The sequence below is a fragment of the Trachymyrmex cornetzi genome, unplaced genomic scaffold (assembly GCF_001594075.2).
Source record: "Trachymyrmex cornetzi isolate Tcor2-1 unplaced genomic scaffold, Tcor1.1 scaffold148, whole genome shotgun sequence".
NCBI lineage: Eukaryota > Metazoa > Arthropoda > Insecta > Hymenoptera > Formicidae > Trachymyrmex > Trachymyrmex cornetzi.
Genome location: NW_017296070.1, coordinates 383078 through 401156, shown reverse-complemented (window position 1 = coordinate 401156; position 18079 = coordinate 383078). Strand labels below are relative to the sequence as shown.

Sequence of the window (18079 nt, the reverse complement as noted above, 5' to 3'; positions counted from 1 at the left end):
GGGGGAGGCAGAGAGATGCCCGGGAAGGAAGAAGAGGAGTGCAAAAGCTCACATGGAAGACGAAAGGAGAGCGATAACTCTCTCTTCCTCCGTCCTTTCGCTCACCGTCACTGTGGCCTCACCCGAGTTTCACCCGTGTCTCACCCGGTGTTCCCCGTTCTCCTCCCTCCTTTTAGTGACGGTGAGAGGGTAGTGAAAGGGGGACGTACCGCCGGCGTCCGCGAGAGAGCGACGCCGAGGATGACGCAGGTGCCGCAAAGCTTGACACGTCTCCGGCTGTTTTGTCACCTTCTTTTATCCTTCGAACTTTTTTACCGCTACCTCGTTAGATGCCCTCCCTTTCTGTCTCTTCCGTTCGTCCCTCCCCCCCCCTCCACCCTTTATTCTCGTTCCATGTGCCCTTCCCGTCCCGCGGGCGGGGCGCGTTGATGGAGTAAGCCGGGCAACGAGCAGGACGTTTTTTAAAATCGCGCCTCCGCGCGAGCGAGCCGCTTTTTGCGAAAGCCATCGTGGAAGGGCCCCCCTCGGGGCGTCGACGGGCGATCGTGGCGGATTTCTTTTTTCGAGGGAGATTTTTCGGTCGCGGATTACTCGCAGCGCGCGGATTTGCGTTTCCCGCACTGGGGCGATGCTTTGATCGATCTCTCGGTGTCAGCAACGAACTCGAAGACAAATGTTTCCTCGCCTTCTTTTTTCACGAAGGGATACTTGCGATATGGTTTTGACGAATGTTGGAATATATATTCGCAATGTGAGTCCACGCAAACCTCGTTTATTATGTTAACCTATCACTCTTGCAAGATATTCTCGTCAAATATTTATTCCCTCTTCCACTAAACATCTGAAAGGAGATATTTTTAACCCTCAACACACTACAGCTGAAACTACACTCAAGTTTTAAAGCGTCAGTTTGATGTACAGAATAAATACAATCAATCTCTGTCACAGTGATTGATACAGAAAGATTCAAAGATTTTTTTTATCTACAATTTAAAACCTTGTAGTACTAATTATACAGATTGTACAGTTCGCGCAATTAATGCCTTCCAACCCTATGACATTCAGTGGTGAGATGACATCGCGTTTATCTTTTCGGTCGTTTTCACGTTCATGGCCGTAGTCGGACAGAGCAGACCAACCCATAGAGATTGGAGAAACTCGCGTATCTTCGGCAATTCCGTCTGACTACTGCAATGAATGTAAAAATAACCGAAAAGGTAACGCGCAATGTCAAAACAGGAGTGAAAGGCGTTAATTGCGCGAACTATACAATCGTTCAGAAGTTTTTGCTTCCTTTCCAAATGACCGTTGCCGTCGAGGATTAATTCCGGAAATAAACATTATTTTTTTAAAAGATGCAGCGATATCTTTAACAAAAAGAAATATGCAGATTGAAAGAATTATGCAGATCGATTTGTCAGAAGTGTCGTTTCAGTTAATACGTGGAATGTATAGTGAGTACGATAGCAAGATGTTACCTTGACTTGGGATTCCGACATCCCGAGGGCATACGCTAATTTGGCGCGCTCCGGGCCGGCTAGGTACTTGGTCTGCTCGAAGGTCTTCTCCAGAGCGAAGATCTGCTGTCCACTAAACGTGGGCCTTGTGTGCTTCTTCTTGCCGCCCTCGTGTTCCCCGGCACCGCCCGTGCCCGTCATAGCTTGCTGACAGCCCAGCTGTTGCGTCACTGCAACATTCGCATCACCCGATGAGTGGTTACTGAATATCTGTTTCGCCTCAGATGGAATAATTAGCCTTAGCCAATAGAACCGGGCGGCGTTTTGTTTAATTTAATTTAAAACGTAATGTTTGGAGCGAGAGAGTTAGGGTTAAGAGATCATAATTTGTAATGGTTACTTAAAATGTACAGTCGTACTTCACACATTCAGAAAATTCTGATTTTCTTTTAAGCTTTTAAAAATCGCAATCTTCCGCCAAATTATTTTCTATAAATTGTACTTTTTTGTTATTTACACGCTGGTATATTAACCATTTGGTATGCCGATAGAGTTAAAACTACGGTGGAAGGAACACTGTATGTACAGCCGGTCACAGAAAAATTGCAACACTTTTTTTCGATGGATTTCGGAACCCAGCCTTGCTCGTAGAGCGGTTGAACGTAAATGGTTAGATCCATAAATAAGAACCAAGTGTTGCGACCTTTTTGTGACTGACTGTACTGTATGTACTGTATGTTACTGTACTGCATATTACTGCATGTTACTTTCATCATAGTTAAAACGATGGACGTTGAAATTCGACTATCGAAAAAGTTATACGTAATATAGTAGTAAGTTACACGATACACATCTACGATGCTAACTATAAATTTTCATTGCTTTCTCGAGCGATTGTGTGCATTCGATTGTACGTACATATGGGCATTCTTCTATTAGGGCCCCTCGTGATCTCTTTTCCGACTCACAGAATTAAAGGGGAAACTGCAAGTCCCATCTGTGACTTTCAATCGTGACAAGTCATAGGGAAATATTGCCATATTCGTTACACTAACAACAATAGTCTGGATTACATAGATAAGCGAAGATAAGTACATACATATGCACCTATGTAGCATATGCATGAAGCAAGTAACATATAATATGCTATACTTCCTTAATAAATTTGATTTCGTTGTATTGCTATTATGCTAATTATACAGCGTAATGAAATTTATTAGGGAGATGCAACGCTATTATATGCACTTGCCCCATATACACACTTACCCCCATTTGTTTTACGTAGGAAAAATATGTCTGCGATATATCTCCGAGCATAATTAGCTTCCGTGTTATAACCGTAAGAAGTATTTCATTTTAACCGCAGTTCGAAATTAATTCGCCATATTCCGGAAATTAATTACGACCCTTATAACGTTGGTAATTATTGCCGCAACCATTTAATACTTCTCTCTTTCATTGTGTGGACTCGCGCGACTATAGCACTGATTTTTCTACGAAATATCTTCTATCTACTTCTTTTATTATTTATGTTTTAATTATAAGAGAGACAAATCAGTTTTTACGAATCTTATCATGACAATCTGATTTTACATTTTACAACAATCGTCAACATATATTTGCAACTCGCACTACTCTGATATTTTAATAATTTAATCTTATTAATTTAATTATTTTATTTATAACGTTTATAATTGTAAAAATACGTAAAACGATATAAATGCCGTTTTTCTCTCTTTACATTTTTCATATATTCTCAAATTTTCGTTATACCTATACTTTTAATATACTCATTCTCAATATACTACTAAAATTTCCTTTATATTCTTACATTTTTAACCAAAATCAATATTTTGGGTTACATTACTTTTTATCAATTTATTTAAAGCTGTTTTTGGAATTTATATCGTTTCCAATTTCCAATCAGTGATTATTATTGTCAGTGTCAACGGGACTATAAAAGCAGTATTGTAAAAAACTTTCATAGATTAAACGACTTTATCTTGTTCGCGCCGACAGATTATTTTTAATCTCGACCACTTGGTCGAGCCAAAGTCTTAATTAGATTGGTAAAAGAGGCTCGAGAAAATTTTCGAGGGTAATGAAGAGGGACAATCGAAGGGAACGTCTTCTGCGGAGACGAGGGGGCCGCATACGGTCCGATGTGGCATGTGGGCGCGTATATACAAGGGGGCGAGAAACGAAAGGGACTCAGAGGGGGTGAGTAGAAGGAAGGGTCGACTCTCGCAGGGTCGTCGTGACGCGGTACAGTGTGGGTTGTGGGACTTTAATTTAATAAAGCAATTTGTAACGGAATACGGAACGAGGCAATAATGGCCGGTCGGCGGGGAGGGTTCTAATGAGCTGCTTACCGCACTCCAACCCCGGTGCCTTCGACGACGACCGGGAGTGGTGTACGTTCTCCGCCGTTGGATATCCCTCCATTCGTCCTACTAAGCCGCCGCGCATATCTCCGCGGCCGCCTCCGCAAAACCCGATAAGTCCGCGTTTTTATCAAAATTTGTATGCGCCGCATACGGCGCGCCATGAGATTTCTTTCGCGGTATAATTTCAGACTTGCCTCGTGAGATAAAGCGTTATCAGTGTTATCGGCGATAGTGTACTTTGAAATTACAAGAAACTTCCGAAAGATAGTCGAACACTCGACTGAGCAATTAAATTCGGATTTTAATTATTGTGAGAAATTTACTCAATTTACGAAGATATCAAAATAAAATATTTTCATCGACATTGAACTTAAAATTGAATACAAGCTCGCGATATATATTATACGGTTGTAATATTTGAACTTATTATGTTACCGTAGGAATTTATAACAAAGGATGATGCACGATTCATCGTAATATATTTTACCTATAAAATATATATAAAATATGTTAAACAATATGTAACGAAGAAATATTGCGTTTCCATAAGCTTTTTAATTAAAGTACTTTCTTGATTTTTTTAAACAAGCCGGATGTCCGATTGTGTCCGGTCGTTCCGACGATTTATTGCCCGACTTTTTCCACAAAATATTTTTTTCGCTTGGGAATTCGGACCTGTGATATAAAGTTTTAACCCATCTATCGACCACACCGTCCAATTCCAATTGAATCCAACCACCGCGAGTTTTTTCCCGCAAAGAACTAGTTAATACAATAAATGAAATGAACCATCGTTTCCGAGCCATTGAAATTCCAGTATTCAGATCACGCCGATTTTGTTTTATGCAAACAAAAGCCTCGAAAAATAGGGTTGGTACAAAACTAGAAATCAAGAAAATTGAAAACAGCATCAGAGAAATCAGGAAAAAATCAAGAAATTTTGCAAAATTTTCTGGAAAATTAAAATTCTTGGCTTTAAGGAAGTTTAATGTACATATATCACGCTTACACAGTTTTAGAATATTACAACTTAACAATTAAAACCAATGTCAGTAACATTAATAGTAATTTACATATATATTAAATTGATTTCTTAATAAAATATTTAACGGTTTCCAAATCAGGACAAAAAATTTTTTAATATTACTCTCTAACTCTGAATCAATGGATAATCACTGATATCAGTTCCAAGTATGCCACTGGTAATCAGTAAATTCACAACAAAATTTAATTAAAAAGTCAATGAAACATGGGATTCGTAACTTAATCAGCTTTATTTTAATGTATGAATTCAGTGTATATGGAAACTGCGTGCGAATATCCATACATAATATGATATAGTATATAATATTTATACATATATATATATATAATGCTCAAATTTTCTTTCTTTTTTTAGTTGAATTTCATTGATTACCTAGTCAAGTATGTCACTGAGAAGTCGGTGATTATCCACTGATTCGGATTTAGAGAATATTGAAATCAAAGAAAGTTATGAAATTTTCTTTGAAAATCAGGTAACAGTAATGGAATTTTAAGATGAGGAATTTGTGACAATTCTGAAAGAGACATCCACTTGTCGAGTCGTTTACGCATTACGTCTATCAAAGGACTATTTGTCTTCGGCACGTGGTCATATCTGTCGAAGGTATCATCCTCCGTTATGCAAACGGATTCTGGATTAATCTTTGTAGCATGTCGCGATGAGGGCGGCGAGGGGAGGGACGGAAAGGACCATAATTTAATCAGCCGATTTAGAGTGAACAAGTGACACGCATGTCGCGGGTAGTGTATGCGAGCGAAATCGCTCCGGATAATGCGTATATATCGATACCGCCTCCACACACACTCATCCATGCATGTGCGCACGCGGCATCGCCCGCGCCGCGGATAAACGCTGCGATGTCCGATTAGACGAAGTATCGGCACGGCAAATTGATGCGTCCCGCACCGTGTCGATGTAAATCAGCGGCAGGTGACCGTATCGGCGTGAGCGCGCGCGACGCGGCGTTTCAAAAAAGAGGAGCGATCAAAAACGAGACACCGTCCGGCCATTCGTAATATTCGTTATCGGAAGTCCGGGTGCGAGGCCGGCGCGCTCGATTGCTCGATTTATACGGGGTGAGCGACCCCCCGCGCGCGCACGCGGTGTCACGGGCCGTTTTATCCACCCGAGAGTTCGGGGCGAAACAAATCATTCGTGGTAAAGATGCGTCGCGATTCGGACACGGAGAAGGGGAGAGAGGGAGGGAGATCGATAGGGTAGTTTCTATTATTTTTTTTAACAATGTCGGAATTTATTCTTGTTTCTGTAATTGTGGCTGCTGTTTCCACTTATATGCAAGTGTTCTGTAACGTTGAAAGAGAAACTTTATAAAATTATTATAAGTTATATTTTAAGTTATGAAAAATCCTTTTAATTTAATAGCACTAATTGTTCTCATTAAAGAATTAATTAGTATCAAGAAATAATGGCAGAACTCCTATGTAATAAATAATATCTCTTTCTATTCAAATTATGTAAAATTTTAGATTATAAATATATAATACATATGAATACATTTCTATATATTAAGTACAGTATTGAGGGAAATAAAATGAAATAAAACGTTTCAACGTCACTTGTTCTCTATCAATAATAATTATATTCAAGTGGATTCAACGTAATACTTTTGTCGGAATAAAAAGTCAGGGATGACGTAGGGCGATGGTCCGTCACTTCGACGTAATTGAATCGGATATCACTCGACTTCTAGAAAGCATGATCGGGCGCTCTTGAAAGGGCTGCTCGCTCCATCGACGACGTGAGTAATAACGGCGTGCATCAAGTTGACTGGCGTCCGAGAAGAATGCTTTATCGAGTGTACAAAGTGTGTTGTCACCAAAAGTAAATGGATGCTTAGTTAATTCGAACTAACGAGACCGTCCCGCCGTACTGATCGCGCGAGATCCATTAACAGTAATTACCGGTGCCGATTAAAGGGTCACAATCATTAACGAGACTTGCAAGAAAGAATGTACCGCACATAATATTACATCGATTATTTCATAGATAATATCGAAGTAACAAAGACATTTTTTTAAAATAAAAATAATACAACACGGGAGAGAGACAGGGGAGGAGGGCGGGAGGGAGAGATGATTTTGCTGAAGTATCTAAAATTTTAGTTACACTGACTTTGTGAGAAAAAAGTTCCCGATTTAAAAAAATATTAGTTGGTTGAATTAAATGCAGCGGTCACGGAATGTCAAGCAAATATTTGTTAATTCAAACAAATAGTATATACTAAATTACAAGATTTTGTTGATATGACTCACGTATATTTAACTTAAATACTTAAACTAAATAATCACTATGGACTACAGTTCAAGTATACTTGACTAAATGCATGTACAAACGAATTTAGTCAAGTTAACCACTTTTTTTCTTACAATTAGTATAGATACGGATCTAAACATAATTTTGTTGTACCATTAAACTAATTATGTAAGACGTTCACTTGTTAGAATGCATTCATTGCAGAGAAAAGTTATGTAATTTGAAAAAATTGCTTCTTTCATTGATCTTTTTAAGTCGACGTAAAAATTTGAGAGAGAGAGAGGTAAATAAAAATTTATTTAATTTCAAGAAATGTTAAAGAAAAATTTATTTGGTTTCAAGAAATGACATTCAAAATAAAGACATTTCTTTAACCGTACAGCACAAGTTTCTTCAATTCAAACAAATTTTTTTTAAATCGAAGAAACTTTTCTCTGGATGTTTTAAAACTTTCTACGGCAATTATTCTTCATGCTTGAAATTCTTATGTAATTATTTTGGTGGTTTAGTTAAATTATTTTTAGATCTGTATTTATAGCTAAATTTTTAAATACTTAAAATCGTTCTTCCTATGAAAAAAGTAACTAATTAAAATTGTTTGTATTAATATTATCATAGTATAACATGCTTTTACTTCAAATATTCTAATTATTTAATTATTATTTTATATGTGAAATTTGTATTTGTGAAAATAATTTTTCGATAACGATATAAATTTTATAAGAAATCCGTCGTCGAGGGATTCTTGATTTCTACGCCGAGACGATATCCCGTGAAACACACTCGCGAAAAGTTATTGAAAGCCAGATCGCGGTCGACTTCTCCCTACTAGGGTGATTCGCTCTCCATGGATATATTGTGAGTAATAACAATATACATCGACCGGCATGGACTGCCACCGGAATCTCGTCGCGTCAGCGACGTTTTCATTACCGGGTTCGCTTACGTGACGCTTACCCGGGTGAGTTTCATGTCCATAAAGCTCACCAGATGAAGAAAGCGAAGAGAGAAAAGGCTGGTGAACGCAAGAAGAAAAGAGGGGAAATACGGAAAAAACGAGCGATGACGATGTAAAAAAGAAAAAGAAAATACAAGAAGGAGCAGAAATAACAGGGTATCTAAACAGAAATAAGGTGCACGATGTCCAACGTTCTTGTTATAAGAATGGGAATGAAGGAAAGGACGTGCGAAGGATAGATGCCCGTCATTTTCACGAGAAGTTCGTGTTTTATGCATAAGATAAGATTTTATGCTATACAGGAGCGAAATCGGAGTGTTATGGGAAGATTTTATGCGGGAAATCTCTTGTGCATGCATAGATTACAAATTAATATTAACGAAAGTTATTAAAAAATTTAATAACTCCTGTTTATTAATTAATATTGATAGAAGCGCTATTTAAAAAGTTTTATGTGGATCATTACAAAATTTTGTGATATTAAAAATATAAAGCGCTTTATAACGGAAATATTAATCGACAGGATGTCCAGCGATCCTTAAATGTGTTCCTGAACCCTAAAATTATTCTGAAATTTAGTATCCTTTGAAAAACTCCTCAAAAACCTTTACAATTTCAGGACAACTGACTTGGAATTTTTGTCATTCTCTAATTTAAAAAAAATCAGATCATGAAAAAAAGAAAGCATGTATGAGAACTATGTCGGTATAAACGATGATAATCATTTTAAAATGATTATAATCATTTTAGACGCAAGTGCGGACATTGAAAATTAGACTGATAATTTAATAAAGTCCCAATAAATTAATAATTTAATAAAGTCCCAATAAATTAATAATTTTATAAGGTGTTGTTTGTAATATTATGTTAATAAAAAGAAAAGTTGTGTTTGAGCATAAACCCTCTTTTAAAAATGTAATAAGACAAGTTACTGAACGAAAACTTGAATTTATTATCTACAATTATAAAATAGAATATAGTAGAGAAATTATCGTTTGTGTTGAATGTTCGTTTATTATTTATAAAACATTAAATAATATTGTTTCGAATTTGTTTGCGTTTTAATTAATTCGTCATATAGAATTTTAACTTGAATACAAAACATAATATTTGTGGGGATCAATGAAAATTAATCTAATAACAAACTTAATAGCTTTGGGAATTAGCGCTGTAGAAAGTGTGCGATAAATATCAATGTTAACATTTAGTCAAATATCTGACTTTTAATTAGAATAATTAATAGTTACAAATTTAAATAATCGCTCACAAACATGTTTCGGCTAATTTTTTAGCCATCTTCAGTATACGTACTACTTCAACGAGATATGAGATAGATGCATTCAGTGTATATACATATAATGTTCGTTTGTATCAATAATGTTTCTCTGTGAGGTGTGGTGAGATATTGTGGCGACTCGCCACTAGAGGTCCATGGGACTCACTCGGTTCGCGTAAGCACCGCGCAGCGCGAATTCCCTTTAAATAGAATATCATTCTGGATTCATTCCAGACGTCTAAGGCAAGTCCCACACTACATCGCCTTACTGATGAGTCTAGTAGTGTGGGACCAGGACGAAACGCTGCGGCCGACCACAAAGCTTCGAGTCAGGCCTCCTTAGTGGACATTTCCACAATATTATAATGGACATTTTAAATCTGACAGGATAATAGTGCACGACAATACATAAATATATGTAAATATATATATATAAATGAAATTCTAATCAATCAATGAAAACTAATTGACCTAAAAAATCAGAATTTTTACCTGAAATGTCCTGGAATTATCCTTGAATTGATTAGTCAGATCTAGCTTGATCGAAATTATGGAAAGTCTAAGTTTTCCTTATTTGAAGTTTCAAATCCGTATTTTTTTTATCTAAAAGAATAACACAATCTAAAAGTTCTTTAGATAGAAGAGAGGAATACTTTTACAAATATAATTTTTCTTTCTAACATAGTTCAAAACTGAGATTTTCTTTAATTAAAATCTTTCTAGTTAACTTTACAATATAATACAAACTCTTCAATCATAATTCAGAGTCATGCTCTTAATTATCTATCGTATGAGTTTCAAATCTCGAACAAATATCGAGGCGATTATTGTCACCGCGATTATTGTCTTCACCATGGGGACGAAAGGAAAATAAGGATGACGAGAGCGGGAAGGATGAAAGTTGGACCGGGCTGGCTTATTTCGAGTATAGTTGCACTCCGATATACGTATATGCAGAGGCATAAATAGACGACGGTTCCCGTGGCGATCGTTCGACGATGCCTCGCGAGGGCCATGAGCCGATCAACGTTTCGCTCCGGAATATAAAATATACCGGGTAGTCGGTGTAACTCTTACATTCCGTGTGAAGCGGGTTCGCGTCGGTCCCCCTGTCTCCTCCTCCGCCGCCCCTCGGGAGGAGGGTTCAACAAAGGGGCGAGGAGGAATCCACCACAGCGTGTATCGGGGGCGGCGGAAAAGGCAGGCGTGGATGCCCTGATGCCGCAGTTAAAATATTGCCGGAGTTATTCGCGCGAGTGTGGAAAACGTAGCACTCTGGAGAGGAAGAGGGGCAACGGGGGGTGAGGAAGGGAGTGACGGAGATGGGGCGACCGACGGCCGGCGGCGGTCGCTCCCGAGGGTTGGGGGCAAGGTTGATATTGAATATGATGATATCCCGGATCCGACGCCGCAGCGGACTACCGCTACCACCCTCTTATTCGCCCCCCCCCCACGGTTCGTACGACATACTCCCTCTTTCTCCCCTTTCTCATTCTCTCTCTCTATATCTCGTTCTCTTTGCCGACATGCCGCGCGGCGCAGCATCGAGCACACCCGAAACACACACGCGCCCACACACGTGCCTCCACACGGTGTGTCCACGGCCGCGTTCCGCACGTTCTTCTTACGTCGCGCGTCGCGACGCGGTCGCAACACATGTGCCGTCCCCCGCAGAGGGTTGATGTATCGTGCTGTTTCCTCTGTCCTTCGCCTTTACTACCATAGCTTTCCGTCTCCGTCGTCCATCTCTCCGTCGAAAGGGGGACGTCACGTGTTCTTTCACTTTGTTTGTGATTTTCTCTCTCTCTCTCTCTCTCTCTCTCTCTCTGCGGTGCCCTTAATCGTCTTCTCGTAAGGACGGGGGTGTATACACGATGACCGTACTACCATCGGGAATGTTCCGGTATGTATGTCGGGGGAGATCTCGCCGGCTAATTGAGCGTGAACCGTCCAAGTGCCCGAGGGAGTGCGAAGGGAGTGTGTCGGCACTTGATAACAATCGGGATCGACCTGCTACGATCGGCATTGCCGGTGTCTACACGTAAACGATGGTAGTATAGTCAATAGCCTAGATATGAGTGACCAAGTTCTCTAGATGCCTAATCCATAATTTTTAATATTTTATCGAAAGATTCGCATGAGGAACCGAACGAATAGTTCTCGAATTTAATAAACCTCTACTTTAACATGATTGACAAGTCTAAGGAATTGTAATGGTATTCTGAATAATCATATGACGTTGAGATTAATGCCTCGTATGATCTTCTATTCGACTTAAACTCAAGTAAAAATGCTTTTCAATAAAATGCGATAAATTGGCAATATGCTTCCAAATCAATTAAAAATTTTGAATTGACCTACCTCATTTAGAGCTACTCATGCGTCCGTTTCTTTGCCACAAAATTGCATGTAAAAGATGATGTATATTAGTGTAAATTGGGAAGTAATAGATTACACGAATATTTGCAATTCAATTAGTAATTAGTATGCGTTGCATTATATCGATGAAACTGTAAACTCGATAACTCGAATTAATTTTAAATTCAACGTTCAAATCCCTTGCGACATACGCGTCGTAATTTTGTCTAGTTAGTTTGTAGAATTTTATTTTTCTCGAAATTATTTTACATGATTCCATATAATTTTATATATATTAAAATTTCGTAAATTCTTAATTAATAATCACTTTGTGATATCTATAAATTTAATATACTGCACATATTTATATAGATAATACATTCAAATGTGCATAAATGACTAATCAAGCAATTCTATTTATTTGACACTCAACGCATAATATTTTATATAATTCTCATTCTATTATTCTCATTCTACACTATTCCGTTCTTCAATGCGTAAATTTATATTTTAGCTTTCTAATTGTATTTAACGATTAGAAGGGGATTAAAATCCTGGTAATTTTCGAGTAAATTAACACATGGCAAAAAGATTATTGATAGAAATATTTTTTATATGGTCAAATTCTTCGTTTATGTGTCATCGTTCAGATTGAATCCCTCTTGTTCTTCTCGTGGTCGCGGGCCCCTCGCTCCACGACTTCCTTTCCCGCGCTCTCCGCGCGCGCGACGACAGTTTCTACGCATTTTTTAAATTCCTCCCCGTAGGCGACCCACGCCGGGAGAACCGCTTCAAACGACTTTCTGGGCACGCCGTTACAAACGGAGACACGTTCAGCAGCACGTGTTTCTTCACTTCGGCCCTGTGATTTTCCTGCCGCGAAAGCAAACACGCGCAGCTGTCAAACCCACCGCGACAGTGCCCGGGGAAAGGTAACGAAACATCCGCAGGCGGTTGAAACGTACAATGCTCGTATTTAAAAGTAATAATAATACATCCCTCCATTGTCGAAGAAATGCTTGAGGTAAGAGTGAGGTAAAAGATCAGAAAGAAAAAGAGAAGAAAAAGATATGCGTTAAGAATAAAGTTCCCAATTTGTAAAGTAAGGCACAATTAGGCCTGTATAGTTTATAATGTTTATATCGTGCATTTGATACTAACTATAACAACTTTCTATTGAATTATCTTAATTTTGATACGCGCGTGTGTATCAACACGTATACATGTGTGTATTTAACTAATCATTTTGATGAATATTGTACCAATTTAGTACATCATTCTTTAAATACCTACATTGCTGAAATGAAGATAATTTAAGAAAGTTGAACAGAAATGTATTAAGTATTCGATATCCTATTTTATCTTGGTATTAAGTATCTCATTTTAACAAACCTTAGTGACCAATAAATTTTACGTTAGTTATGTTTAACGTTAAATATATTGTATCTGTAGTGTGTGTATATATATATATATATATACATATATATATTTATATAGTAAATATATGATGCTCATGTTCAATAAATATGTGAATATTTAAGGTAGTGTAATATTTTCTCTATATACAATATTCCATATGTAGTAAGGGACGTAGTATGCGTGAGATATTGAACTTACATGTGTGTAATCTTGCCCGCCATGCGAGAGGATCGCTGACTAGTCCCTGAAGGCCCGGCCAATAGACTGCAGTATGCCGTGGTTCCGCTCTTTGTTGAAATTGACCGATACCTAGGGAGATATACCAATGAACACTTACACGTATTATGTGCAAATTGTTACTTAAACTGGTTATTTCAAAGTCTGCACGAATTAGTAGCATACTTTTTTCAACCTTTTTGTATAAATAATGAAGAATTATCAACTTTTAAGAGAGTTGGTAATAATAATATTAATTAATTTCTTTTTAATAACAAGGTAGACAAAAATATGATTGAAAATTGAGAAAATAATATATTAAGTTCTAATCTTTTAAATCTCGGCGATGTGGAAAATATATGTGATTATAATATATATCTATATTATACTTCTTTATTTGTGACTCTTCCTTTTTTTTTTTTTTATTTTTTTGAAGAAAGTGTATTGTGTGGGATATTAATAATCATTCGTGATATTAATAATGGTTGATGTATATTTAACTGATATTGGGATTAAACGCAGCGGATACAACATATGCTTTGGCCGTCGATGTAGATAACGATATTGGATTTACGATAATTCAGATAGCAGCGCATATTGAAGTAATAATCGAAGGAAGCCATAAAATGCAACGGCGAGATGTAGAATGAGAGCGCGCGTTTACTGACCGAGTGTCCCGAGTGAAACAGCTTCGTCGGATCGATGTCGGCCAAGTCATCTCGCTTCTCCACCATAAATCGCTTTATTAAGCTTCAGTTTTTCCCCGCTCGTTTCCACATCTATGCGATTCATTTTACATTTTTATCATACGCAATTTTCATACAACTCGCATCCGTCCGGAATATGCAAACGGAATTTAAATGCCGCAATTTTATAAGCCGCGCGACCTCGCGACAGATTTCAATCTCGTTCTTTCCCTTTCCTCCCTCCCCGCTAAATAATTAAATGTCAAACTGAGAAAAATCCGAATGTTCGTTATTGTATTACAAATTGCATAGATCTTATACACATGGATGCGCTTTTCCCGTTAGATAAAAAAAGACATAATGCATTGTATCTTCTATCCTTCGTTGTACCAAATGTACATTATACGTACGATGCGCATGCTCGAAATGACTATGAAAAATGATCAACAATCTCAAATATATACGCAGTGTCATTTTAACTGATAGGTTATAATTGGCGAAGACTTGCAAAAATGATAAGACAATGTGTACATTGGAGCTATGTGATTATGGGGGTGAGGGGAGGAAGAATAATAACAATATTTCCTCTCATTCGTAAGTGTTTAATGAACGATTTTGTTTTAAAATGTAATAAAACCTAATTGAAGTCTACATATATTCATATGACATTACGCCCGAGTTTGCGCAGTAGTCTCATTCTCATATAGAAGGATAGAATTTATTAAACTCTCTCACTCTGTCAACTCGGACTCCTGATTTAGCCACAACTGCTACAAGGCGTATCCATGTTTACAAGATCTATGACAAATTGTTACAATTTTTTTTCTAATTTTTACAAATCGTATATACAATTTCGGTTCTTTGAATGTTGATAATTTGCATTAGACACAATTTGAATAATGTAATTTGTAATTGAATTATTCAAGAGATGATTATCTGTAGACATTTTTCGTCTCTTCTATTTAGAACTCGTTTGGTTTAACTCAACGGAGATTCGTATCTATCGAATCTGGTGTTTTAGTCGAGATTATTAGCACACACGTACAAATACACATGACGCCAATTCGACTCGCAGCCTCGAGAGAGGTTCCTTGGCAACTCTTGCTATGCGGAGACCTTAATGATCCGACCTTTCGAACGCGAGAAATTAGTCGACTTAAGCCGGGCTCTATGCGAGAGAACGGCTGCTGGGATATCGAATCCGTAAATATCGGTCGTCGAGATCCGACGGACTTTTTGCGCGGATTAAGGGAGATTAAATTGATCTCTCTGATCGAAACGCGTGAATCGAATAAAAGACACGGCGGAATTATCATTATTTGCGTTTTCAAGACTTATTATCTTAGTATCTTTGAAAAAGACATGAGACTTATGTGCATTTATATATATTTTTCAGAGTTTATTCTTTCAAGAGCGATTATTGCTTTCAACAAATTCAGGGATTCTAATTATATGTTTTAATTAATCTTAGTGAATATTTCTCTATTTAACTTTTTTTATTAATTGGAAAAGTCCACAATGATTTAAATGCGTTTATAGATCCATTGTTTATTGTTTTATTTTAATTATTTTAGTACGTCGTGTCGCATGCAAAATGATAAATTCATATAATTGTTAAAATATTTAGAAACATTACTTTATTAATAATTAATTTATAATTCTTAAAATATTTAAGAAGATAGACACAGTTTTAATTTATCTCTCGATCAAGTTGTTAGAAGATATTATTATTAAATAAGAAATTGCTCTCTCACAACAGTCTCAGCGAATCTTATGCAGAACGCTGTACAATGTCGTCACTTTTATCGAGAAACAAAACGTATACTTTCATAGTATAATTTCGGAAAGTTATTTAAATCCAAGTTTAATTGATCGTTACCATATAATAGTTTAGTATTCTCGCAATCTTTCCCGCAATATTTCATCTAGGACATTCATGATACGATTTCGCAAAGAAAATCATTCAACGATCAGTTGCACTCAGAAATTAGCCATAATCGCGATTGAGAGCGTTGGCTCCCGATTGCACGGGCGCGTTTAATTCGTTTCGAGTGCGTGTTTTTACCGGCCTTCTACGCTTGTCCATTCGAACAATAAAGCGTCATTTCCATTTTACCGTTGACGACGAAAACGAGAATAGTGGGATACGCGCGACACGACCATCCAATCTTTTGTCCGTTACGTCGAAATCAGATGGAATTTATGGGATCATAAACAGTTAAACCCGCGTACGCTCATCAACAAAAATACCCGCGATCATGCTCTTTGTCCGGGTCTGGTGAAGGGAAGGAGTAGAAAGATGAGGTCTTCTCGATTCTCAAAACCTCCGTCACGCACTTTTACGACACCTCGTTGAGAACACCTTGAATCGGGCAATTAAAAGGATTTAAAAATGTATATGCGCGGTACCTGAATATCATCGATCTTACTTTACAGAGGTTCGATCTTAATCTTAATTGCAAATGCTTTGACACTCAATCTTTGGAGAAAGAAATTAATCTTATGATAAGACAATTATATGATATGAATTTAGACCGAGAATAAATCTAACTAAACAAGAGGAATCCATATATATTTCGTCAAAGCGGATCTTAGTGTTTCAATATTTCCATGTAAATTTATATATACATATTTAATTTTGTAAACCTTAAGATAACATATTATTCTTCGAGATTTTCAAATATTCAATATCAAATTCACAGAACTAATTTTTAAAATAGAAATCTGAAAGAGCGAGCGTCACTTACTTAGAATGAAGAATAAAGCTTCTCTCGTTTGTAGCTTTAAGTAGAAGCTGTGAATCAACCATTTGTGAGATCAGAATGAATCGAATCTTTGATCATATATGTTCAAAAACGCAAATAAAATAGGCAAATTTGAAATCAAACCGAGGAGAGAGAAAGAGAGATAATTCGAAATTTCAAACTTATTCGGAATCTCTCAGATTCGAAAATTTAATTTGCAGGAATCTCTATATACTGTAAAAAGCTACGGGTGTATAACAGTTTTTATAAACAAAGAATTTACTTAATTACTTGAAATCGTAATTTAGAACATTCTATATGATATATATGCGATATGTCGCGTTTATTGGAACGGCCAATCGGGAAAACACGTGAGAGCGTTAACTATAAATATTCGACGCACTGAATATCGTGGTGAATAAGGTACGAACGCGACGTCGACGGGCGAGTAAGTGGACGAAATATTTATCGTTTAATACGTACATTTTGATGGGCTTTTTGCCATTTATACAGCAGCGATCGGCAGGCTCGCGCGCGCGCGTCCGGCGAGAATTTAATTAATGACCATCGGTGTAAAGCGTACGCGCAGAAGAGATCGATCGGTATCAGATGTCAATTAGCGACCGGCGGCACGTTGCGAATCGCATAATCGCGATGACGATAGTGCGGCGACGTAAAAAAGAAGAGCTATCTTCGTGCTTTGTGACGTGATTATGTGTGATCCAATATTTTTATACTCTGCAAATAGATAATACTCTCAACAATAATAAAATCTACGTTTAGCAGAAAAAGCTGCAGCTTTGCAACTGTATTTAATATGATTGTAATCTTGCCCTTATAATTCTTCACTGGACTTAACCAATCATCTTAAAGAATGTTACAACAGTTGCAAAGCTGCTTTTTTCCTAAACGCAGCCATTATTCTCTTTACGCTCTACATCGTGCAAACCGCATCGCGAGATTACAACTTGAATAAAAAGGAAGATATTCTTAATTTTAAAGATGACTTTGTTAAATGTATTATATTTTTGAGTCTTTGTTTGTTAACTATTTTATTTCAATTAAAAATAAATGAATTGAATTGAATGAATTGTTTGAATGAATTGAATCACGGGCGATGTCGCGATGCGTTCAAATCGACGCCGGCGGCGCGTTATTGATATGAATAAAACGCGACGATATGTTTTAGCGGACGAAATTTATACGGGAATATGTACAGTGTGTGTATATATATATATATATATATATATATATATATA

At 37.3% G+C, this 18079-nt stretch overlaps 1 protein-coding gene across 1 annotated transcript in view; it reads right to left on the bottom strand.

Annotated features, from left to right (window-relative positions):
- HGTX (HGTX homeodomain transcription factor) overlaps positions 1–18079 on the bottom strand; it is a 43443-nt gene that overhangs the window by 17195 nt on the left and 8169 nt on the right. Inside the window, exons 2-3 of the mRNA XM_018502625.1 lie at positions 13373–13483; positions 1479–1687 (exon numbers count right to left, since the gene is read on the bottom strand). Coding sequence (XP_018358127.1) covers positions 1479–1687; positions 13373–13483 — 320 coding nt within the window. The remainder of the gene's footprint in view (positions 1–1478; positions 1688–13372; positions 13484–18079) is intronic.